The 23,949-nt window shown below is 44.9% G+C and overlaps 1 protein-coding gene across 1 annotated transcript in view; it reads right to left on the reverse strand.

The window, feature by feature from the left end:
• The window catches only part of ADCY3 (adenylate cyclase 3), a 114,959-nt gene extending 91,920 nt beyond the window's left edge, over nucleotides 1-23,039 (reverse strand). Inside the window, exons 1-2 of the mRNA XM_060754676.2 lie at nucleotides 22,417-23,039; nucleotides 17,106-17,981 (exon numbers count right to left, since the gene is read on the reverse strand). Coding sequence (XP_060610659.2) covers nucleotides 17,106-17,804 — 699 coding nt within the window. The 5' untranslated portion in view covers nucleotides 17,805-17,981; nucleotides 22,417-23,039. The remainder of the gene's footprint in view (nucleotides 1-17,105; nucleotides 17,982-22,416) is intronic.
• Between the last annotated feature and the right edge of the window lie 910 nt (nucleotides 23,040-23,949).

Here is a 23,949-nt window from a genome sequence, read left to right on the forward strand (position 1 = left end):
GGTCTCTTCCAATTCTTTGATTCTATGATTCTAAGAAGGCAAGACAGAAGGAAGGAAAGACAAAAGGGAGGGAAGGAAGGGAAGGAGGGAGGAAAGAGAGAAGGAAGGAAGGATGAAAGGGTGGAAGGGAATGGAGGATGGAAGAAAGAAGGAAAGGAGAGATGGAAGAAAGAGAAAAGTAAGGAAAGACAAAAGGAAAGGAAAGGAAAGGAAAGGAAAGGAAAGGAAAGGAAAGGAAAGGAAAGGAAAGGAAAGGAGGGAGAGAGGGAGGGAGGGAGGAGAAAGAGAAAGGGAAGGAAGGAAGGGTGGAAAGGTGGAAGGGAAGAATGGAAGGAGACAGGGTGGAAAGGGAGGGAGGTAAGGAGGGAAAAAAAAGAGAAGGAAGGAAGGCCAAAAGGGAAAGAAGGGTGGATGGAAAGGAGGAAAGAAAGAGAGAACGGAAGAAGGATGAAAGGATGGAAGAGAATGAAGTCTGGAAGAAAGAGAGAGGGAAGGAAGGGAGAGATGGAGGAAAGAGAGAAGTAAGGAAAGACAAAAAGGAAGGAAGGAAGGAAGGAAGGAAGGAAGGAAGGAAGGAAGGAAGGAGAAAGAGAGAGGGAAGGAAGGAAGATGAATGCGTGGAAGGGAAGGATGGAAGGAGCCAGGGAGGAAAGGGGGGAGGTAAGGAGGAAGAAAAGAGAGAAGGAAGGACAAAAGGGTGGAAGGGAAGGAAGGCTGGAAGAAAGAGGGAGGGAAGGGACAGAGGGAGGAAAGAGAAAAGTAAGGAAAGACAAAACAAAAGGAAGGAAGGAAGGAAGGAAGGAAGGAAGGAAGGAAGGAAGGAAGGAAGGAAGGAAGGAAGGAAGGAAGGAAGGAGAAACAGAAAGGGAAAGAAGGAAGGATGACAGGGTGGAAGGGAAGAATGGAAGGAGACAGGGAGGAAAGGGAGGGAGGTAAGGAGGAAGAAAATTGAGAAGGACAAAAGGGAGAGAAGGATGGAAGGAAAGGAGGAAGGATAGAGAGAAGGAAAGAAGGACGAAAGGATGGAAGAGAATGAAGTCTGGAAGAAAGAGGGAGGGAAGGAAGGGAGAGAGGGAGGGAGGAAAGAGAAGGAAGCAAAGACAAAAGGAAAGGAAGGACCAAAGAAAGGAGAAAGAAGGTGAGAGGAAAGGAAGGATGAAAGGATGGAAGGGAAGGATGGAAGGAGGCAGGGAGGAAAGGGAGGGAGATAAGGAGGAAGGAAAGAGAGAAGGAAGGAAGGACAAAAGGGAGAGAAAGATGGAAGGGAAGGAGGAAGGGAAGAGAGAAGGAAGGAAGGAAGTGTGAAAGGGAATGGAGGATGGAAGAAAGAGAGGGAAGGAAGGGAGAGATGGAGGAAAGAGAGAAGTAAGGAAAGACAAAAGGAAAGGAAGGAAGGAGAAAGAGAAAGGGAAGGAAGGATGAAAGGGTGGAAGGGAAGAATAGAAGGAGACGGGGAGGAAAGGGAGAGAGGTAAGGAGAAAGAAAAGAGAGAAGGAACAAAAGGGAGAGAAGGATGGAAGGGAAGGAGGAAGGAAATAGGGAAGGAAGGAAGTTCTTCCTAATGTTCAGATAGAATCTCCTCTCTTGTAGTTTGAAGCCATTGTTCAGCGTCCTAGTCTCCATGGAAGCAGAAAACAAGCTTGCTCCCTCCTCCCTGTGGCTGGCATGATTGCATGGAGCATCATTACCTTCAAAATATGCAAATGTGAGCAGGTACCGCTCTGGTGGGAAGATGCAGTCACGCCGGCCACATGACTTTGGAGGTGTCCATGGACAATGCCGGCTCTTCGGCTTAGAAATAGAGATAAGCACCAACCCCCAGAGTCGGACACGACTGGACTTAATTTCAGGGGAAAACCTTTACCTTACTTCACCTAAAAGTCACAAAGGTATCCGATGTCTTAATAACTTTACTGGGGGGAGGAAGGACTCAGTTGTGTACCCATCCTCATATCTGTTTTTAATTTTGCCCTATGAAATGAATTTCCCCCGTTTGAATGAGCATCTTGACTGCAGTGGAAGATTAAGCAGCATCCTGTGCTAATACCTTCCACCGCTCTGGGATGTTATGATTATCACGGTGTGTGTGCTCTCGACTCTGGAGGCACCGGGCTCCCTGCGGAGGCCGTCCGGGGCTTCGGTTTCCAGCGTTAAACACAAGCAATTAGCCTTAAAGAGGGCAAGGAAACATCTTCAACAACACAAACAAACCTCTGTGGCCAAGAGGGCATTGCAAGTGGAAAAGGGAGCCATGGGGGGCTGACAATGCATGACAAAACAATCTTGTGTACACACCGCATTCCTAAGAATAGCACAGGAGTTGCCAGGGAATCTCCGACCCAATACATTTCAAACTCAAAGAGGTGCTTTCAACTCAGTGACCTCCACAAGAGGCATTACAAATAGAGAATTAGACCTTTCTGGTCCAGAAGAAGCTAGGACTGTCTGCATAGATAACATTATGTAACATGATTTTTGTTCCTGGATTATAAATGTCATTTCTTAATTGGTTCTATCATAAAACAGTATAAAACAACCATCGAACAAGCAACCAATAGCCTAACATTGTAAACAATTACTGAGCTCGGGGCCGGTGAGCTGGTGCAAATCAGTTGCAAGGACAGGGCTGATGGATAAAGTGCAAAAGCCAGATGACACATTAGTAGTAGAAGGGCAATATGAAATAGTGTTCACTTGGTACTTTGCGGTTCGCTTATTGCGGAACACTGTATAGCTGTATTGTCGAAGGCTTTCATGGCTGGAATCACTGGGTTGTTGTAGGTTTTTCCGGGCTATATGGCCATGTTCTGGAGGCAATTTTTCTCCTGACGTTTCGCCTGCATCTATGGCAAGCATTCTCAGAGGTAGTAAGGTCTGTTGGAAGTAGGAAAATGGGTTTATATATCTGTGGAATGACCAGGGTGAGACAAAGGACTTTTGTCTGCTGGGGCTAGCTGTGAATGTTTCAGCTGATCACCTTGATTAGCATTCAATGGCTTGGAAGTGCCTGGGGGGAATCTTTTGTTGAGAGGTGTTAAGATGTGCCTGGTTGTTTCCCCTTCTGTTGTTTTGCTGTTGTAATTTTAGAGTTTTTTAATACTGGGAGCCAGATTTTGTTCATTTTCATGGTTTCTTCCTTTCTGTTGAAATTGTCCACATGCTTGTGGATTTCAATGGCTTCTCTGTGTAGTCTGACATGGTGGTTGTGAGAGTGGTCCAGCACTTCTGTGTTCTCAAACCAAACTGGAGCACCTGATGAACCAACCTGGACACAGCATATTATTTGAGAACACAGAAGTGCTGGACCACTCTCACAACCACCATGTCAGACTACACAGAGAAGCCACTGAAATCCACAAGCATGTGGGCAATTTCAACAGAAAGGAAGAAACCATGAAAATGAACAAAATCTGGCTACCAGTATTAAAAAAACTCAAAAATTACAACAGCAAAACAACAGAGAGGAAGCAAACAGGCACATAAAATCACTCTCAACAAAAGATTCCCCCCAGGCACTTCCAAGCCATTGAATGCTAATCAAGGTGATCAGCTGAAACATTCACAGCTAGCCCCAGCAGACAAAAGTCCTTTGTCTCACCCTGGTCATTCCACAGATATATAAACCTATTTTTCCCACTTCCAACAGACCTCACTACCTCTGAGGATGCTTGCCATAAATGCAGGCGAAACGTCAGGAGAAAAATTGCCTCCAGAACATGGCCATATAGCCCGGAAAAACCTACAACAACCCACTGTATAGCTGCTTGTTCTGGTACAGCCACACCAGAGCTCCAGCTTATCTTGCTATTTGTTGATTACTACATGTATTTTAAAGTTCTATGCCTTTGCAGTTAGATGGTTTTCCTTACTTTGCAGTTATTGGGTCAATTTCTTGTCAATTATCATTAGGTTCCCTGGTCCCACCCCCCTTTTGGGCTTTGGAAGGGAAGTGAGCCATTTTGTTAGTTAGTCTCAGCCAGGTTAACCTTTGTATAGGATGTGTGTAACTTCCCCTGTACAAAGGCTTCAAGCTTTAAGAATTACCAAGGTTAGAGAAATTCCAACAGAAACAGAAAGGAAAGAAATCCAGAGGAAAACAGCTTTAAGAGTCTCCTAAGAACTCCAGGGAAGCATTCCCACAGCTTTGGGAATTTCCAGGAAAACAGCCTTGAAGACTAAAAAACTCCAGCTGGAGAATATTCACTGCCTTGCTGGTAGGTCCACTCGGCGTCCGAGAAGCAGTTTGGCCCGGTAGCGGAGCCTAGACCAGTGAGGGTTGGATTTCAGTCAGCCTGGGAGAAGTTAAAAAGGGATTTTTCCTTTAAAGAAGAAGTTACTGAAGAGAGTTGCCTCTTAGGGCTGGGCAACCACGGAAAAATTTGTTTCTAAACTCAATTCGTTTTTAGGGGGTTTTTGCGTTTCGTTTTTTAAAAGAATTCCGAAATTTTTCTTTGAAAAAGTTCGAAATATACGAAATTTCGGAAATTACGAAACAATTACGAATCGATTCGTTAATGGCGGACACGATTGCGCAATATGCTAAAAAAAACCTCCAAATGGGACAGGGGGGACTTCTGAAGCTTCCCTCTCCCTCTGTTGTTGACTGTTGGTGTGATAATTTATTTTTTTTATCACTGATAAAACAAACAACAACTATAAAACTTGCACCAGACATACGGAAATAATAACGAAACAATTTCGAAACGATTTCGAAACAATTACGAAATGAATTGAAAAATTCGTTTCGATTTTTAGTTGTTCCTGAATGGTTGAATATCGGATCGTAAGCTAATTTAAATACGAATCAATAACGAATTACGAAATTAACGAATGAAACCGCCCAGCCCTATTGCCTGTCCTTCGTGGGCAAGTTTAGGAATTCACCAGTTCCCTAAAAGCTTGGAATTATTTGCTTTACTTTGCTAAAGATAAGAGAAGTTCCTGTTTGATTGTTCATTAATAAAAGACTTTGTTGTACTTATCTAGCCATCTGAAGATTCCTTTGTAGTGGAAACCTCTGAGAACTTCTCCTTAGGCCCCTGGCTTCCTGCTGGGCAAAGGTTACACATTCTATTCTTTAAAGCCAACCAATTACAGGCCCAGCGGCAACAGAACACTGCTCCCCATTCCTCCCTTGCCAAGCTGGGCACCCAAGGGTGCCCAGCCTGGTGAGAAAGGGGCCCCTGAGGCAGGGAGCAGAGGAGGCATCGAGGAGGAGGAGGAGGCTGCCGCCGAAGAGGGCCTCAGTGGCTGCGTCCTCCTCCTTGTCCCTCCGCTGTTCCCCGCTCCTTCCTTGCCACGCTGGGCACCAGGCTTGGCATCCAGCTTGGCAAGGAAGGGACCTCCAAGGCGGGGAGCAGTGGACGTGGTGAGGAGGAGGCCACCGTGAAGTAGGGACGCCCCCGACCACACTTCGCAGATTTTCACTTATTGCTGGTGGTCCTGGAATGGAACATCCGCAATAAGTGAGGGAACACTGTTTTTTATTTTTAGTATTTCCTGAACGTTTTTTGAATTCTTTTCCAAAAGATTTTCGCTTTACTAATGACCACCATATATGAAAATATGATCCTTCTGTTTCGCCACACTTCCAGCATTTTGTATTTGTGTTTCTGTAATATTTCCCTAGCTTCATTTTACGTATTGTATTGTCCTTTCATTTTTTTTATAGCACAAATAATATACGTGCAAAGGAATTTGTTCATAGAATCATAGAATTATAGAATCAAAGAGTTGGAAGAGACCTCATGGGCCACCCAGTCCAACCCCCTGCCAAGAAGCAGGAATATTGCATTCAAATCACCCCTGACAGATGGCCATCCAGCCTGTGTTTAAAAGCTTCCAAAGAAGGAGCCTCCACCACACTCCGGGGCAGAGAGTTCCACAGCTGAACGGCTCTCACAGTCAGGAAGTTCTTCCTCATGTTCAGATGGAATCTCCTCTCTTGAAGTTTGAAGCTATTGTTCCGTGTTCTAGTCTCCAAGGAAGCAGAAAACAAGCATGCTCCCTCCTCCCTGTGGCTTCCTCTCACATATTTACACATGGCTATCATATCTCCTCTCAGCCTTCTCTTCTTCAGGCTAAACATGCCCAGCTCCTTAAGCCGCTCCTCATAGGGCTTGTTCTCCAGACCCTTGATCATTTTAGTCACCCTCCTCTGGACACATTCCAGCTTGTCAATATCTTGTCAATATGAAAATATGATCCTTCTGTTTCACCACACTTCCAGCATTTTGTATTTGTGTTTCTATAATATTTCCCTAGCTTCATTTTACGTATTTTATTGTCCTTTCATTTATTTATTTTTTGTAGCACAAGTAAGATAGGTGCAAAGGAATTTGTTCATGCTTTTTTGAAACTGTTGACCAGCCTCCCAACATTTGGAGAGACCATCAGCCAGCCCTCGGCTTAAAAGGTTTGAGGAACCTTGCTCTACAGACTAGGACACAATGGAGCCATGGATTCAAATGGCAGGAAAAGAGGTTTCACCTAAACGTCAGGAAGAACTTTCTGGTGACAAGGTTTATTTATTTGAAACTTTTATATCCCGATCTTCTTAATCTCCGTAGAGGGACTCAAACCGGCTTACAGCAAGGAGTCAATGCTACAGTACAGTTTAAAACAAAATATATCAAGAGAAGAATTAAAATACATATTAAAAAATACATATAAGCCAATTCGCCAAGAATAAAATCATGTCCAACTCAGTCCGCATGTGGTCAATAACTTTGGTCAATTGCCAGTCTCGACCATTATTCTGGTAAAGCCTTGTTCCATAGCCAGGATTTTGCTAGCTTCCTGAAGGTTAGAAGGGAAGGGGCAGATCTAATCTCTCTTTTTTAAAAAGAATTTTATTAGATTTTATAAAGAATACAACGAAAGAGTGAGAAGAATAAAAGTATAGAAAAGTGAGGGGGGGAAAGAAGAGATAAAGATAAAACACATTCTACAAAAATACTCTTCCTTCTTGGGAGGAGAGCAATGTCCAGTCTCGATAAAATAGTGAAGAGTAGAGACATCAGACTGGCAACAAAGATCCATTGCCTAGTCAAAGCCATAGTATTCCCTGTAGTCACCTACGGATGTGAGAGCTGGACCTTCGGGAAGGCTGAGCGAAGGAAGAGAGATGCTTTTGAGCTGTGGTGTTGGAGGAAAGTTCTGAGAGTGCCTTGGACTGCGAGAAGATCCAACCAGTCCATCCTCCAGGAAATAAAGCCCGACTGCTCACTGGAGGGAAAGATACTAGAGACAAAGTTGAAGTCCTTTGGCCACATCATGAGGAGACAGGAAAGCCTAGAGAAGACAATTATGCTGGGGAAAGTGGAAGGCAAAAGGAAGAGGGGCCGACCAAGGGCAAGATGGATGGATGGCATCCTTGAAGTGACTGGACTGACCTTGAGGGAGCTGGGGGTGGTAACGGCCGACAGGGAGCTCTGGCGTGGGCTGGTCCATGAGGTCACGAAGAGTCGGAGACGACTGAACGAGTGAACAACAACAAAACAAAAATACTCACACAAAAAGCGAAATGGGAAAAAAGGCAAAAACACACCAAAAAAAAAACACAAAAAAGAAAAAAAAGAGGTGACTTCCATTCCATCTTCTTGGTTATTATTTTCTTATTACTCAAAAATATTTTCCTTACTAAAAAAAAAAGATAGTAAAATTCTCTCTCTTGTTTTTTATTTTCTCACGCTGTCCAGATAGTCTTGAAGATCGTCCCAATTCGTTCTTCTCATTATCTTGCCTGTGTTTTTTCTTCAACAAAAAAGTCAATTCGTCCATATTCTTTATTTCTCTAATTTTCTCCACCCACTCCTGTATGGATGGGACTGAATCTTGTTTCCATTCGCTAGCAAAAACAATTCTAGCGGCGGTCGTAATATAAGTAAAAGGTTTATCTTCTTGTTCCGTGAATTGTAAATCTAAGTCTGTAAATCCTAACAGATAATATTCCGGTTCTTTTAAAAATCTTTTGTGTTTCTTCGTGAATTTTCGTCCAGAACTTTACTGCTTCTTTACATGCCCACCACATATGGTAAAGGGAGCCAACTTGATCTGAACATTTCCAACATTTATCAGAGACTGTTTTACACATTTTTAGCTAATTGTTTTGGTGTGGTATACCATCTGTGGAACATTTTTATCCAGTTCTCTTTTAGATCCGTTGCATATGTATATTTTAATTTTTTCTTCCACATTTGCTCCCACTCTTTCATTTGAATTGGTCTTCTTAGATTTTGTGCCCATCTAATCTCATTCGGAAGAGAGTTCCATAGCCAGGGGGCCACCACAGAAAAGGCCCTGTTTCTCGTTCCCACCAATCACAATTGCAAAAGTGGCAAGACCAAGAGGAGGGCCCCACCTGAATATCTTAACAGCCTTGATGGTTCATAGGGGAGAATACATTTGGACAGGTAAACAAGAGCTGTTCAACAGTGAAATGTGCTCCCTGGGAGTATGCCGTCGCTGCCTGGGGGCTATAGTTCTTAGTGAAAGAAGCATGGACGTGACATCTTTTCCCCAGGGGATTGCTTCTTGCCTTCCTTTAGAGAACTGGAACTCCCAAGGTTCAAGACACTATCAATAACTCGAAATGGGCTTTATTGTTCACAAAGAGTTATCTTTCTTAGACATTAAACTTGATGTTTCAAAGGGGGTAAAGAAAATAGACATGACAGTCTCTGGAGTCTTGGGTCCAAGGAATTTTCCAGCTGAGAAGCTTCCAAGTTCCCTCTTTCTCAATTGTTATGAAGTCGGAATATTCACAACCCCAGTCCAATGGCCTATATTGAAGGCACCAAGTCTTCCTCTTGATGCCAAAGGACTGGTTTGAAGGCGCTTAAGATTCCTCAACGTCGTCCAGGTGAGCTGGCCATGAAGTATGAATCTTAAGGGTATAAACCTGAGAATTGGTGATAAGAGATGACTTGACTGAGGGCTTTAGAGCCAAGCCTTTCTCACGTCCATCTGCTGAGTTGTTTGATGGTAGAATGCAAAAGGAAGCACTGCCCACCTCCACAGGAAGAGGCGGAGCCAAACAATTGGGCTGGGGGAGCAATTCAACCGGTGCAAAACAACATTGATAGACAGCTGTAGATAACCAAACAATTTAGGTATACATTCACATACAAGCGGGGACAGACGCGCCATCACAGGAAGTCTGGTGGAATCTCCTTCTTTTGAAGCTGCTCATCAGAGGCTGGATGGCCATTTGCTAAGAAGACTTGGATTATGTATTTTTGCATGTCCCTCAGGGTCGTACTGGATGGCCCTTGTGATCTCTTCTACTCTATACTCTTATGTTTCTACCTTTTTTGCCTCTGCAAACTTTCTCCAAACATTGACAGGAAGTGTCATTGTGCAAAAAGAAGAGCAGAGCTGGGGCCAGCGCATGATCTGGCCCTTGGCCCTTTTCATGCGCATCGCTCATCATGTGGGCTGTAATTGCTGGACCTGGGCTGTGATCACTGGACCTCTCCTCTCTTTTCTCTCTCTCTCCTCAAATGCCATGTTTTGGCCTATTAATAGCCCTCTCCCAGAGGGGAACCATCCAAAGGTTTATGCAACAAATATGATCCCAATAAACCTATGTTTATTACTGGACACTCTGTTCCTCTCTGTCCCCCCGGTGTGTAGAGAACTGGGGCATATGCTGCGTTGCCAAGGTTTTGCTGCCCCGGTACTCCCTGTACCTCCAAAACAATCAAATGCAGAGAAAACCAAGAAGCGAATTAGCAAAGCGGCCTTTGTTGCAGCAGAATCCAAGGGTTCAGCGACTGCTCAGGGATGTTTTCCAAGCAGAGAGTAGAAAACCCCACTTATGGTTGGGTTTCCTTTAGGGCATTGCTTCCCCCAAAGAAGGCCATGGGTTCTCACCATGTGTTTACTAATGTAACTGTATGGAAGCAAGCATTAAGTAAGGATTACCCAAGATGTAACCCAGAGGGGGAAAACCCCACCTCTTTCTCCTCTCTGTCTCCAAATGAAAGTAAACACAATATAGCTAAACCCACAAAAAGGTAAACATTAAAATGGAATTGAAATATCCATGTCATTAAAACAATGTAAAATGTACAATTGCAATCATTTTGATTCCTAGTTAAATAGAATTGTTACTTATTGTTTTATTTTAAGTATAAATAAAAAACTGCATAGCATAGTATTGAAAATAATGGCTGGGATTCACTACTACAATTACAGAAGTGTGATCTAGAGTTATGCATCTGTAACTGGTTTGTATTCACAGCCCTTAGATATTCAGAACTATAGAGTGATTGCCACAATCACTGAGGTCTCCCAGTCTTTCTGTATCAGGAGGCAGCTGCTGCAAACAATAAAGGTCTGTTGTCCTATCAGTTGGGATGCAGCATAATGACCTTTTTAACTCTCTCCTTCCTGTGATTTTTAGTGTGAGGAGGAATTGTGATAAAGATTCTGCTTCTGATAGTCACACCAGAGATCACTAGATGGAAAAGATTGGAAACTCAACAGAAGGAAAAACACACACACACACACATCCATCACTTGCAGCAGCTGCCACCTGAAAAAGCAGGATTAGAGGGCTGTGTCATTAACATTAATTCCAAAGCAGGGGTGTCAAAGTCTTGTCGAAGGCTTTCGTGGCCGGAATCATTGGGTTGTTGTAGGTTTTTTCGGGCTATATGGCCATGTTCTAGAGCAGGGGTCCTCAAACTTTTTAAACAGAGGGCCAGGTCACAGTCCCTCAAACTGTTGGAGGGCCGGATTATAATAATAATAATAAAAACATACGAATGAATTCCTATGCACACTGCACATATCTTATTTGTAGTGCAAAAAACATTTTAAAACAATACAATAATTCAAATTAAGAACAATTTTAACAAATATAAACTTCTTAGTATTTCAATGGAAAGTGTGGGCCTGATTTTGGCTGATGAGATAGGATTGTTGTTATTGTGTGTTTTCAAGTAGTTTCAGACTTAGTTTGAACCTGAGTGAGGGCCGGGTAAATGACCTTGTAGGGCTGCATTTGACCCGCGGGCCTTAGTTTGAGGACCCCTGTTCTAGAGGCATTCTCTCCTGACGTTTCGCCTGCATCTGTGGCAAGCATCCTCAGAGGTAGTGACCTCACTAACTCTGAGGATGCCTGCCATAGATGTAGGCAAAACTTCAGGGGAACCAACCCACAGTGGATACCAAGGACCCAAATATTTATTTTGCACCCACAACAATTTCTGGACAATGAGGGGCCCATCTACACTGCATGATATCGTGAGTGCGGACTCGTATAATACACGTCAATGCAGTTCTGTGAGTCTACACCAGGCACTGGCAAACTTTGGCTCTTCAGGTGTTTTGGACTTCAACTCCCACAATTCCTAACAGCCTCAAGCCCCTTTCCTTTTTCTCTCTTCTTCTCCCTGAACACCTGCATAGCTCAAGCCTGAACAAAAATGTAACAGTAACCAAAAGTCCCAGGCTCAGCCCAACCAATCAGTTTCATGCATCTTGACACATACCACGTCGATAAACACCTTCAGCAGCTCATGGAGCAAGAGCACACTTCAAACCATCTCTTTTTGCTTCTGTCTTCTTCTCCCCGAACAGCTGCATAGCTCAAGCCTGAACAAAAATGTAACCAAAAGTCCCAGGCTCAGCCATCTCCCCTGGCATTGCCCGACCAATCGGTTTCATGCATCTTGACACACACCACGTGGATAAACACCTTCCTCAGCCATCTCCCCTGGCATTGCCCGACCAATCAGTTTCATGCATCTTGACACACACCACGTGGATAAACACCTTCAGAACCTCATAAAGCGAGAGCACACTCCAAACTGTCTCTTTCCGCTTCTTGCTTCTTCTCCCTGACAGCTGCATAGCTTAAGTTTGAACAAAAATGTAACAGTAACCAAAAGTCCCAGGCTCAGCCATCTCCCCTGGCATTGCCCGACCAATCAGTTTCATGCATCTTGACACACACCACGTGGATAAACACCTTCAGCAGCTCATGAAGCGAGAACACACTCCAAACTGTCTCTTTTCGCTTCCATCTTCTTCTACCCGAACAGCTGCATAGTTCAAGCCTGAACAAAAATGTAACCAAAAGTCCCAGGCTCAGCCATGTCCCCTAGCATTGCCCAACCAATCAGCTTTTACAGTTGACACACACACACACTCACTGATTCCTTGCATGCTCCAACAAAACTTTGGCCCTCCAGGTGTTTTGGACTGCAACTCCCACAATTCCTAACAGCCGCTAGGCTGTTAGGAATTGTGGGAGTTGAAGTCCAAAACACCTGGAGGGCCAAAGTTTGCTCATGCCTAGTCTACACTAATGGGATGAATACACAATACCAGCCCCAGTTTCTCGTGTAGTCCATAGATCCCGCGGACCCATATTTTGGAGAACAGCTGTACAGTTGTTTACCAAGACAAGCTTCGCGGGAATATTGTGTGTGCAACACACACACTTACACACAGAGCCGAGCCCCGAAGATAGGAAAGGGACATGTGAGCACTTTCCCATTGTTCAGAAAGCGTTCACAGTATGGAAATAGCAACGTGATAAAACACACACATGCGCTCCAAGCTGGCCGAGTGGCACGCACACATGGCTACTCCGTATTTTCGCTGGCGTTAAAACATTTGCAGCTGGAGCATCCCTGGGAGAGAAAAGCTCCACTTAATGTCAAAGGGCTGCAATCAGTGCGGGTTCGTCTTCCATATTTCCGCACACCCTCCCTATCAAATTAATGCAGTTTGACACCACTTTCCCTTCCATGGGTCAGTGCTTTGGGATGCTGGGATTTGCAATAATAATTAATAATAACTATTAGTAGTAGTAGTATTACTATAGTAGTAGTAATGCATTGACTCGACTGTTGATTTTTCAGCCTAGAACATGCTGGGTTTTTATTGGCTGCCGCTAATTTAATTGGTTGTGACTGGTTTCAGTTTGCAGTTCCTTTGCAACTATTTATTTTCTGCCCCTTTTAAACTATGTTTGTTTTAGCTGTTGAGCTGAGAAAAGGGCAAGATGTAAACAAACAACGTAACAAGTTCAACATGAGCCAACAATGAGCCAACAATGTGCCAACATGAGCCAACAATGTGATGTGGCGGCAAAAAAAGCCAATGGGATTTTGGCCTGCATCAATAGGAGCATAGTGTCTAGATCTAAGGAAGTAATGCTACCCCTCTATTCTGCTTTGGTTAGACCACATCTGGAATATTGTGTCCAATTCTGGGCACCACAATTCAAGAGAGATATTGACAAGCTGGAATGTGTCCAGAGGAGGGCGACTAAAATGATCAAGGGTCTGGAGAACAAGCCCTATGAGGAGCGGCTTAAGGAGCTGGGCAAGTTTAGCCTGAAGAAGAGAAGGCTGAGAGGAGATATGATAGCCATGTATAAATATGTGAGAGGAAGCCACAGGGAGGAGGGAGCAAGCTTGTTTTCGGCTTCCTTGGAGACTAGGAAGCGGAACAATGGCTTCAAACTACAAGAGAGGAGATTCCATCTGAACATGAGGAAGAACTTCCTGACTGTGAGAGCCGTTCAGCAGTGGAACTCTCTGCCCCGGAGTGTGGTGGAGGCTCCTTCTTTGGAAGCTTTTAAGCAGAGGCTGGATGGCCATCTGTCAGGGGTGATTTGAATGCAATATTCCTGCTTCTTGGCAGAATGGGGTTGGACTGGATGGCCCATGAGGTCTCTTCCAACTCTTTGATTCTATGATTCTATGATTCTTAAGAATGCTTATATTACTATATAACATGAATACAAACAATAGTTCTTGTATTGGGTTGTTGTAGGTTTTTCCGGGCTATATGGCCATGTTCTAGAGGCCTATTTTCTCCTGATGTTTCACCTGCATCTATGGCAAGCGTCCTCAGAGGTAGTGAGGTCGCAACAGTTCCTTGTCTGTGTTTGCGAGTTCTTTGCGAGTGGAGGATGCTTGCCATAGATGCAGGCGAAACGTCAGGAGAAAATATGCCTCTAGAACATGGCCATATAGCCCGGAAAAACCTACAACAACCCAATGATTCCGGCCATGAAAGCCTTCGACAGTTCTTGTATTATTATATTGTATAATAACCCTTTTTAATGTGTGGTGGTCAGTGCACAACTGATCAACACACAGTCTTCACAGAGTGAGGTTCCACTGGTGGCATGGTTTAATGCAATGACCGTGGCTTCTCAATCTGTTGCAGCCTTCTTCCGCCTTCACAGCCGGGACCGCCTTCCACCTGGAAAGCAATGCCCTCACTGCGGGAGAACTTGCGGGTCAATAATAGGGCTCCACAGTCACCTACGTACCCACCAGTACACTGATCTTGGAAGACAATCCTAGTCGGACAAGGGATCGCTTAAGTCATAAGTATAATAACCCTATTGTAACTGTTGATACAGGGAAAAATAGCATCTACCTTCTTTGGTGCAGCATCACACTGCTGAGTCACTGATATATTTTTTTTGGCATCTCGTTCTGTTAATACAAAAGGAAAAGCTTTCCAGCCTCACCAAACTACAACTCCCCAGGATTCCACAGCATGCAAGAAATGAGTTAGTGTGTGTGTCAATTGTAAAATAAGATGCACAAAACTGTTTGGCTGGGCAACATCTGGGGAGATAGCTGAGCCTGGGACTTTTGGATACTGTTACATTTATCAGGCTTACATGCAAAGGGCCTGCTTCAAGGAGCCTGTTCCCCCCTCCCTCTGTCTATCTGTCTGTCTGTCTGTCTATCTATCTATCTATCTATCTATCTATCTATCTATCTATCTATCTATCTATCTATCTATCTATCTATCTATCTATCTATCTATCTATCTATCTATCTATCTATCTATCTGTATCTATCTACCTATCTGTATCTATCTATCTGTATCTATCTATCTATCTATCTATCTGTCTGTCTGTCTATCTGTGGCTGTAGTTATAATGTACCTGTTGCAACCGACATACAAGATACCTGTCCTGACTCACGTACAAGGGGACTTGTCCACAAAGGAGACTCAAAGCGGCTTACAATAAAAAGCACATCAAAGCAAATTTCAAATTCAAAAATATATACAAATATTAAAACATAATTAAACACGCATAATTAAAAATCAACAGTCGCATTCCTTAAAATGGGTTAAAACCATATTCAAAGCTAAAACCACACAACGTTCCTTCTGCATCAGGAAAATGTTATATTTTCTAAAGACAAAAAAAATTGCTCAGGAAAAGTCAGTTGACCGAGACACACCCTCAGTCAAACATCTGCTGCGGTTTAGCAGAAAGTGTGCTCCAATTCATAAACGCCCCATAGATTTCAAGGGTGGGCTCTCTTTAGGAGGATTCTTACAAAAAGGAAAGACGAATCTCAATCCTTCCCAAAAAATCTTGTGCAGAATGTAGAGAATTTCTTTTTTGGAGGGATTATTTTTATTGCAAGGCAGATAAAATCAACACAGGAGGATAGATCCAGAACGCAACACCCTTCAATCACACTTAGAGTAAATACACTACTGAATACATTAATAATCAAATTCGCAAATAATCAGGTCTGCAAATGTCGAAGGCTTTCATGGCCGGAATCACTGAGTTGTTGTAGGTTTTTCAGGCTGTATGGTCATGTTCTAGAAGCATTCTCTCCTGACGTTTCGCCTGCATCTATGGCAGGCATCCTCAGAGGTCGTGAGACCTCACAACCTCTGAGGGTGCTTGCCACAGATGCAGGTGAAACGTCAGGAGAGAATGCTTCTAGAACATGGCTGTATAGCTTGAAAAACCTACAACAACTCAGGTCTGCAAATGTTTAACCAGAAAATGTGGAAGGTTGGCTGAATATGACATCAAGGGTGGGAATTAAGTAGCCTTCTGGATTCTCTTGCTCTGTAATCCCAGCTCTCCTGGGATGCATCCAAACTGCACAATTAATGCAGTTTGACACCACTTCAACTGACATGGCTTAATGCTATGGAATCCTGGGAGATATAGTTTGCTGAGATATCAGCACTCTAAAGACCTTGTAAAATGGTGTTAAAGTAATATCGAACTCCATTGATTCTGGGTTGCTGTAGGTTTTTTCGGGCTATATGGCCATGGTCTAGAGGAATTCTCTCCTGACATTTCGCTTGCATCTATGGCAAGCATCCTCAGAGATAGTGAGGATGCTTGCCATAGTAGTGAGGATGCTTGCTCACTACCTCTGAGGATGCTTGCCACAGATGCAGGCGAAACGTCAGGAGAGAATGCCTCTAGACCATGGTCATATAACCCGAAAAAAACCTACAACAACCCAGTGATTCCGGCCATGAAAGCTTTCGACAATATATCCATTGATTATATTGTGAAGATGCACTCACAGTCAGAATAGTCAAAGGTGAAGAATTCTGGGAGTTGTAGTCCAACATCATCAAGAGGGGTTGTGTGATTATCACCCTGGTTTACAGGCTTTGCGTTGTGAATCCAAAACGTCAGAATCAACCGTTACCAGGAATAGGCAAGCTTGGTGTTTTGGACTCCAACTCCCACAATCGGCTGTTAGGAATTATGGGAGTTGAATTCCAAAATGTTGTGCAGAGCATGTTTTAGACATGTCCCATGCAATAGACACACAAGGCAAGAGGAAAAAGGAACAGAAAAACTTTACTCTTGTCAACGGAGGCATAAACTTGCAGTGTTGCATACAAATTCAAACAGTGCAACAAACTTGCATAGTCCTTGTAAGTAACACAGAATAAGGCTTCTTCATCTTCATTCAAATGAGAGAGCAAAACATAAACCTTGAGTAAATAATTATTCCACCTTAGCAAAGAGCATTGCTGTTAGAGTATAGCAGCATTACAGCATATTGCTTCTCTTCCTCAGAGTACCGTATTGCTTCTCTAAACTGTATTCTAAAATCCATACAGTTATACCCATCAGGTTTGGCCCAAACATGCTAGCTGACCTACATTATCAGCTGCATATAATAATTAACATCACAAGGTTTTTCTTTAACACATACTTGATCCTGCTACGACTTACTGTAACACAAAACACCTGGAGGGCCGAAGTTTGTCCATGCCTGAATAGAGTTATACTTTCTGGCCTTTGTGTCTCAATCAGTAGCAACAATGGCATTCCTTACCTGCCACAGCAAGTCTTTTCCATTGGCGTTTTCCTGCCGCTGATGTTGCTGCTGCTGCTTCTGTTGTGCGATGGTGACCCCCAAGACGAGCGTGTGGATGCCGCAAGAGATGGAGGAGATCAGGACGATGGGCATGAGGCGCAGAGGGAGGGTGATGAAGAAGGAGAAGACGAAGAAGGCCTGCCAGCCCACCGTGTCACTGGCCTCGTGGAAGCGGGCAAAGTTCAGGCCCAGGTAGCAGAAGATCTGGGCGATGATAAGTATCCACAGTATGTAGGGCACGAACTTCCGGGTGACGCGGTCCGGGAGGAGCTCGTACTTGCATAGGACAAAGAGGAGGATCTGGGCGGCCAGTCCCACCGCTGCAGCCAAGGTGGGTGGCAGCTTCTCCGGGGTGTAGACCACGGCACACATGATGATAACGTAGCAGTCAAAGAGGGCGGCAAAGACCACCAGCACCAGGAGCGTCTCATGGCGCTGGCGCCGGAAATAGGTCTGGTAGAGATTCTCCAGAGACTCCGGAGCAAAGGTCAGGCGCATGAAGCGTGGCAGGCAAAGGCAGGAGCCCGAGTTCCGCACCGTGACTTCATGAGTCCGGGCACCCACCCCATGCTCGGGGTCCGAGGGCAAGCTGACAGAATAGTCCGCCGAGTATTCGGCCGAGTATTCAGGCTCGGAGAAAGCCCTGTTGCGGGGCATCCTGGCTGTCTTCACCAACTTGACCAACTCGAATAATTGCGAAGAAGGTTACGACTCAAAGTTGGTCCGACTCTCATCAACACAACGCCAAGGTGATGGTTCAAGGCATGGGGGTGTCAGGGAGAATTGCTCGTTGCCCGTTTCCGATGTCTAGCAGCATTGAACACAAACAGACTTCTGGAAGAGAAAGAGAGAAAAACATATTGTCATGTAACAGGTTCTGCAGTTGTTGGTGGTTGGTAGTGGTAGACCTAGCAGTTGGTGATGGAGGGGTTAATGTGAGTCTTAATTCTAAAAGGCTGAGTAATCTGCAAGTAAGAGTTCATGGGTGAAAGCAATTAAGGGTGGAGGTATGCAAGAGATAGGCTGCAGCTGGGTGTTTCTGGATATAATGAGCTAGCCTTGGGACTGATTTACAGGAGAACAGTATTTGTCTTATCTTGGTGGTAGATGCTGCTGGTTTTGCCCCAGGTTTGTGGATTTTTGGTATCCTGACCTGTCTCTTGAACCCTTGAAACCCTGGAACCTTGAATCTTTGGACTGGCTTTTGACTACGGTATAGACTCTTGATCCCTGGACTTTGCTCATTGAACTCTCGGCGTTTGACCACTACACAGGACCTTTTGACTATGGAGTTATCTTGAACCTGCAACAGCATTTGCTGTCAGTTTTTGTTTTATATTCCGTGGCTGAGTGCTATCTTTATGTTTTACTAGCTGTCCCCTGCCACGCGTTGCTGTGGCCCAGTCTGTTGATCTGGAAAATAAAGTAATGAGAAAGTGTTGGTTTCTAATATATGGAATGTCTTCCTGCTTGTGGGTAAACAGTATTTCTTGCTGTTTCTTTGTCAGTGTTGATGTGGAGAGTGTCTGGTTTGCCTACTCTGGAACATGTAACATATGATTGTCCTTCTTCAGAGGTCCCTGTGTGTGTGTGAATCATATTTATATCTATGGCTGGATGGAGGGCTTTGATTACGTTTTCTTACCCTGGTGAAGGGAGTTGGACTGGATGGCCTTGAGTATTTTCCGTTGGTCATGGGGGTTCTGTGTAAGGAGTTTGGCCCGATTCTGTCGTTGGTGGGGTTCAGAACGCTCTTTGATTGTAGGTGAACTATAAATCCCAGTAACTACAACTCCCTAATGTCAAGGTCTATTTCCCCCAAACGCCATCTGTGTTCATATTTGGGCGTATTGAGTTCTTGTGGCAGGTTTGGTCCAGATTCATCATTGTTTGAGTCCAGAGTGTTCTCTGGATGTAGATGAACTACAACTCCCAAACTCAAGGTCAATGCCCACCAAACCCTTCCAGTATTTTCTGTTGGTCATGGAAGTTCTGTGTGCCAAGTTTGGTTCAGTTCCATCGTTGATGGAGTTCAGAATGATCTTTGATTGGAGGTGAACTATAAATCCCAGCAACTACAACTCCCAAATGACAAAATCATAATTTTTAGAGTGATTGTCACTCCTTGTGTTGTGAGATGTTTTGTTGCCAAATTTGGTGTGATTTCGTTCATTGGTTCTTTTGTTTTTAAGGAACTCATTATGCACAGAGCATTTTTATATAGAGAGATGTTTTGGACTATTAAAACAGCCAGAAAGTAAGTGCTGTTTTAATTAAATTGTTTAACACAAACTGAGTGTTTGTTTGGTTCATCTCTACCTGAATACGGCAGAGCCCTGGCAAGGTGACACATATTGACAGTAAGAAGAAACTTGCAAGCGACTCATAGTTAAGAACAGGGGTGAGACAACAGAAAGTGAGAGAAATCAACCCCTCAGAAGGGAAATTGACTCCTGAAAGAAAATATATATATACATGCAGTCCCCGAGTGACAAACATCAAACGTAAAAATGACTCAAAGTTAAGAACAGGAGAGAGATACCAGGAAGGGAAATAAATCTACCCCTTGGAAGGGGAATCCACTCCTGGAAGAGATATTATCATGGGGGAAAGGGGTCTCCATGAAGCTTTATCTCAAATCCTTGTTTACACAACAAGCCAATTTTTTCAAAATTCAATTATCATAGGGACAGTAAATGAGAAATTTCAGGGACACAGACAGTAAAAGAAACACCACAAGGCTGTTAACCCTTCCCTATGCTATCTAAAGCTCATACATACATACATACATGCATACACATACACATCTATATAAATAGAAATGTAATGTTCGTTTGTGGGATTGACATAACTCAAAATCCACTGGACAAATTGACACCAAATTTGGACACTCATGGGCCATCCAGTCCAACCCCTTTCTGCCAAGAAGCAAAAAAATCGCATTCAAAGCACCCCCGACAGATGGCCATCCAGCCTCTGTTTAAAAGCCTCCAAAGAAGGAGCCTCTTAGGAATGCCATAAGGAATAACAACACTTGTCATTTGGATATGTATATCCCTGTTAATATCAACATATTAAATCAGTTTAGAGCAAAAATATAGAATCCTAGAGTTGGAAGAGACCTCGTGGGCCATCAAGTCCAACCCCAATCTGCCAAGACACAGGAAAATTGCATTCAAAGCACCTCCGACAGATGACCATCCAGCCTCTGTTTGAAAGCCTCCACAGAAAGAGCCTCCACCACACTCCGGGGCAGAGAGTTCCACTGCTGAACAGCTCACCTGGAATAGAATCATACAGTTGGAAGAGACCTCATGGGACATCTAGTCCAACCCCATTCTGCCAAGAAGTAGGAAAATAGCCTTCAAAGCACTCCTGACAGATGGCCATCCAGCCTCTGTTTGAAAGCACCAATGGAGGAGCCTCTACTACACTCCGGGGCAGAGAGTTCCACTGCTGAACACCTCACCTGGAATAGAATCATACAGTTGGAATAGACCTCGTGGGACATCTAGTCCAACCCCATTCTGCCAAGAAGCAGGAAAATCGCCTTCAAAGCACTCCTGACAGCCATCCAGCCTCTGTTTGAAAGCCTCCAATGGAGGAGCCTCTACTACACTCCGGGGCAGAGAGTTCCACTGCTGAACACCTCACCTGGAATAGAATCATAGAATCATAGAGTTGGAAGAGACCTCGTGGGCCATCAAGTCCAACCCCAATCTGCCAAGACACAGGAAAACTGCATTCAAAGCACCCCCGACAGATGGCCATCCAGCCTCTGTTTGAAAGCCTTCATAGAAAGAGCCTCCACCACACTCCGGGGCAGAGAGTTCCACTGCTGAACAGCTCACCTGGAATAGAATCATACAGTTGGAAGAGACCTCGTGGGACATCTAGTCCAACCCCATTCTGCCAAGAAGCAGGAAAATAGCCCTCAAAGAACTCCTGACAGATGGCCATCCAGCCTCTGTTTGAAAGCCTCCAATGAAGGAGCCTCTACTCAGAGGCGGCCCTAGGTAATTTTCAACGGTAAGGGGGGAGGAACAATATTTTGCCGCCCTCCCCCCTCAACCAATCATTGATATATATTTTCTGTTCGTTGTGGGAGTTCTGTGTGCCATATTTGGTTCAATTCCATCATTGGTGGAGTTCAGAATGCTCTTTGATTGTAGGTGAACTATACATCCCAGTAACTACAACTCAAATATGTCAATGTCTATTTTCCCCCAAGAGTGCTTCAAGAGTGCCCCTGAGCAAAATCAACTATACTGCAAATGCTTACTTTGCGTAATAGGTTGAGCCGCCCCTGCCTCTACTACACTCCGGGGCAGAGAGTTCCACTGCTGAACACCTCACCTGGAATAGAATCATACAGTTGGAAGAAACCTTGTGGGCCATCCAATCCAATCCCCTTCTGCCAAGAAGCAGGAAAATTACATTCAAATCACCCCTGACAGATGGCCATCCAGCCTCTGTTTGAAAACTTCCAATGGAGTAGCCTCTACTACACTCCGGGGCAGAGAGTTCCACTGCAGAACATCTCACTTGGAATAGAAGCATAGAATCATAGAGTTGGAAGTGACCTTGTGGTCCATCCAGTCCAACCCCTTTCTGCCAATAAGGAGGAAAATCGCATTCAAAGCATCCCCAACAGATAGCCATCCAGCCTCTGTTTGAAAGCATCCAAAAAAGGAGCATCTATCACACTCCAGGACAGAGAGAGAGTTCCACTGCTGAACAGCTCTCACAGTCAGGAAGTTCTTTCTAATTTTCAGGTGGAATCTCCTTTGCTGCAATTTGAAGCCATTGTTCCATTGGGTTGTTGTAGGTTTTTTCGGGCTATATGGCCATGGTCTAGAGGCATCCAATAATATAGCCCGAAAAAACCTACAACAACCCAGTGATTTTGGCCATGAAAGCCTTCGACAATACATTGTTCCATTGCTTCCTAGTCTCCAGGGCAGCAGAAACCAAGCCTGCTCTCTCCTCCCTATGACTTCCCCTCACATATTTATATATGGCCATCATGTCTTCTCTCAGCCTTCTCTTATTCAAGCTAAACATGCCCAACTCTTTCAGCCGCTCCTCATAGGGCTTGTTCTCCAGACCCTGGATCCTTTGAGTCTCCCTCCTCTAGACACATTCCAACTTAGGGTCAACATCTCCCTTTAGTTGTGGTGCCCAGAATTGGACACAGAGTGATTCCAGATCAAGTGGTCTGACCAAGGCAGAAGAGAGGGCCCACCTTCCCGGAGACCCCGCTCCTTACCTTGGCCTCTCCCCAGAAGAGAAGGGGACTTCTTGTCTTCTTGTTGTTTTGGGTAGGAGAGGGGGTCTGGTGGCGGTCCTGTCCCAGGGGTCAGCTCTCCTTTCCTGGGAGCCAAGGCAGGAGGAGAGCCAAAGGGAGGCTCCAGCAGCTGATCTCTGGGGCTGGCATCCTGTGCCAAGCTGGAGAGGAGATGCAGGCAGGAAGGCAGGCAGGAGGGGACCACAAACGCCTCCTCTTTTCTCTTCTCCTCTGCTTTTTCTTCCTCCTCCTCCTCCTCCTTTTTCTCCTCTTCCTCCTCCTTTTCCTCTTCTGTTCCTTTCTCTTCCTCCTCTTCCTTTAAGGCTCCTCCGGCAACAGCCTCCCCGAAGGGCTCCCCCGACTTTCCCCTTTCTGCCTCTCCTGCAGAACCTGAGCTCTCCCCAAAGCTAGCCTCCAAGACCAGGAGACTAGGGACCCCCCTCTTTCTCTCCGCCTCTGAAAAGCAGCAAAGGAGGGTCAATTCTCCCCCTTTTTGGCCCCTCTTAAAGGGCCCGCCGCCGGTGCTTCTCTCCGGCTCGCCTGTGCGCTTTGACGCCAGGGATGGAGGAAGGAAGAAGGGAAGGAGGAAAGGAGGGATGAGGGATGGAAAGGGAGAGAGAGGGAAGAAGGGGGGGCTCCCTCCAGTCTCCGCCCCGGGAGTCAGAGGAGCAATGGGGAGGAAGAAGGGATGGAGGGGTGGATGGAGAGAGGAGGAAGAGCCGGGAGGAGGAGCCACCTTTCCCCAAACCCACCTCTTCTTTCCCCCAAAGAACGAGGCAAAGGCAAAACACGTGCGCACGTGGGAAGCGCCTCCCTAACCTGCGCCTTGGGAGGAAGGAAGGAAGGAAGGAAGGAAGGAAGGAAGGAAGGAAGGAAGGAAGGAAGGAGAAAGGAAGGAAGGAAGAGGGAAGGAAGGAAGGAGGAAGGAAAGAGGAAGGAATTAGAAAGGAAGGAAGAGGGAAGGAAGGAAGAGGGAAGGAAGGAGAAAGGAAGAAGAATGGAAGGAAGGAGAAAGGAAGGAAGGAGAAAGGAAGGAAGGAGAATGGAAAGAGGGAGGAAGGAGAAAGGAAGGAAGTAAGGAGAAAGGAAAGAGGAGGGAAGGAGAAAGGAAGGAAGTAAGGAGAAAGGAAGGAAGTAAGGAGAAAGGAAAGAGGAAGGAAGGAGGAAGGAAGGAAGGAAGAAGAAAGGAAAGAGGAAGGAATGAGGAAGGAAGGAGAAAGGAAAGAGGAAGGAAGGAAGTAGAAAGGAAGGAGGGAGGAAAAAGGAAGGAAGGAGAAAAGAAAGAAGAAAGGAAGAAGAAGAAAGGATGGAAGAAAGAAGGTAGGAGGGAGAAAGGAAGGAAGAAGGAAGGAAGGAAGGAAAGAGTGTTTCAAAGCCAGAGTCAAAAAAAGAACGGTGTAGCCAGGTGTTGTCGAAGGCTTTCATGGCCGGAATCACTGGGTTGCTGTGAGTTTTCCAGGCTGTTTAGCCATGTTTCACCCATATCTCTGGCAGGCATCCTTAGTTTGAAGCCAT

This window comes from Anolis sagrei, chromosome 1, assembly GCF_037176765.1.
Source record: "Anolis sagrei isolate rAnoSag1 chromosome 1, rAnoSag1.mat, whole genome shotgun sequence".
Taxonomy (NCBI): Eukaryota; Metazoa; Chordata; class Lepidosauria; order Squamata; family Dactyloidae; genus Anolis; species Anolis sagrei.